A 1618-nucleotide genomic window follows, 5' to 3' on the forward strand; every position below is an offset into this window, starting at 1 on the left:
CCCTAAACCTAAAGACCCCCACCCTCACTGATGATGTCACAGCAGGGTCAGACCCACGCCCAGCGGTGGTATGTTCACCTGGCAGCCATGTTGCCGTCTGCACACACACGCAGAGACCAGAGACACTGAGTCAGATCCAGGGTCAGTCTGTAGGAAGCTGTAATCTGTCTCCAGTAGTTGAAGTCAGGAGAACAGGAGCTGGTCTGTTCCCCTGTGACCGTCCTGCTGCAGTGACTGATGGACTGATGGACTCACACACACACACACACACACACACACACACACACACACACACACACACACACGCACACCTGCAGTCGGTTCAAGCTCACAGTCAAGTGCTAAGGAGTCTTTCCCATGTGTTTTCAGGCTGTGTTTTTTAACCTGACAGTCGTTCTCTCGCCTCAAGGAGAAATTCCTTCTTGCAGTTGTAAATCTTGAGGGTTTTTTTTTTTTTTTTTTTTTTGTGGCCTGTGGCGCAGTGATCTGCCCCCAGAGGCAATTACTGAGACATTTCATGCCACATAGTGCCCTTTGTTCCCTCCCACCTCCTCCTTTTCGTGGAGACTTTGTTTTTGGGAGCTTGTCCTCCGTCCAAGATTCCAGCAGCAGATTATAAAGTGGTTTTATTGTGACGAGTCTAAACAGCACGCTGCCAGAACATTTCCAGGTCCCACCCTGAGCTGGTCTCTTCCTGTCCTGATGCTTCTATCACATTCATGCCCCGACTGGCTCTTCATGGTGTGTGTGTGTGTGTGTGTGTGTGTGTGTGTGTGTGTGTGTGTGTGTGTGTGTGTGTGTGAGCGCTCAAGGTGTGAAGAGCAGGTGTGTTATCAACAGTTAGAGGGTTGAGTCAGGTACATATCCATGCAGGTAGGTTCTCAGATGACTGAGGTGTCTGCCTGCGCCACAGTAGCATCACGTTCAGCACCTCTCCGCTGATTATAGACTATAAATGCATTGCATGCTGGTCTTTTCCTCTGGCTCGCTTTGAAAAGTGCCTTGAGATAACTTCTGTTGTGAAGTGGCGCTATATGAATAAAAATGGACTATATCTGTTTACACCCTGATAGAAGGGAATATTTCTCCTGTGGAGAAATCTCAAACCCGTTTCCACCTGAGGAGAGAGAAGAGAGAGTCAGTCAGGTGTTTGTCAGAGGTCAGACCAGGTGTCTCCCTGGCCGCTCTCTCTCTCTCTCTCTCTCTCTCTCTCTCTCTCTCTCTCTCTCTACCTGGGCTGAAGGAGGGGCGGGAGGTTCAGGTCAGGCCTCAGTCTGCACAGGTACGACTGTCTGTGTTCTTCATGTGAACTTGTGAGTCTTTGTGTTGCAGGGAGGAGATGGGGAGATGGACGTCACGTCTCTCAGTGGGGGTGGGGCTTCTACTCGTCCTGTTGACCCACTGTCACGCTGAAGGTGAGGAAGAGTCATCATCATCATCATCTAATCTTCTCCTTTCACTGCAGCTCGTTTATTCACGTTGGTTTTTGTGCAAGTCAGAACCTGAACGACAATCAATAATCGTTGTCTCATTACAATATCTATATTTAATAAGTATAGACAGTATTTACTATATATAGAGTATATGGTATGTTTTGTATTTGTGACTTATCCCCCCC

General features: G+C 48.4%; 1 protein-coding gene across 1 annotated transcript in view; it reads left to right on the top strand.

Moving 5' to 3' along the window:
- The first annotated feature begins 1310 nt into the window (after positions 1-1310).
- Positions 1311-1618, top strand: part of itgb4 (integrin, beta 4) — a 17671-nt gene continuing 17363 nt past the window's right edge. The window contains exon 1 of the mRNA XM_087178322.1: positions 1311-1415. Within this exon, the coding sequence (XP_087034448.1) occupies positions 1340-1415 (76 nt within the window). The 5' untranslated portion in view covers positions 1311-1339. The remainder of the gene's footprint in view (positions 1416-1618) is intronic.

This window comes from Seriola lalandi, unplaced genomic scaffold, assembly GCF_002814215.2.
Source record: "Seriola lalandi dorsalis isolate HSWRI2012SDOR001 ecotype SW California unplaced genomic scaffold, Sedor1 jcf7180002054683, whole genome shotgun sequence".
NCBI classification, from domain to species: Eukaryota; Metazoa; Chordata; class Actinopteri; order Carangiformes; family Carangidae; genus Seriola; species Seriola lalandi.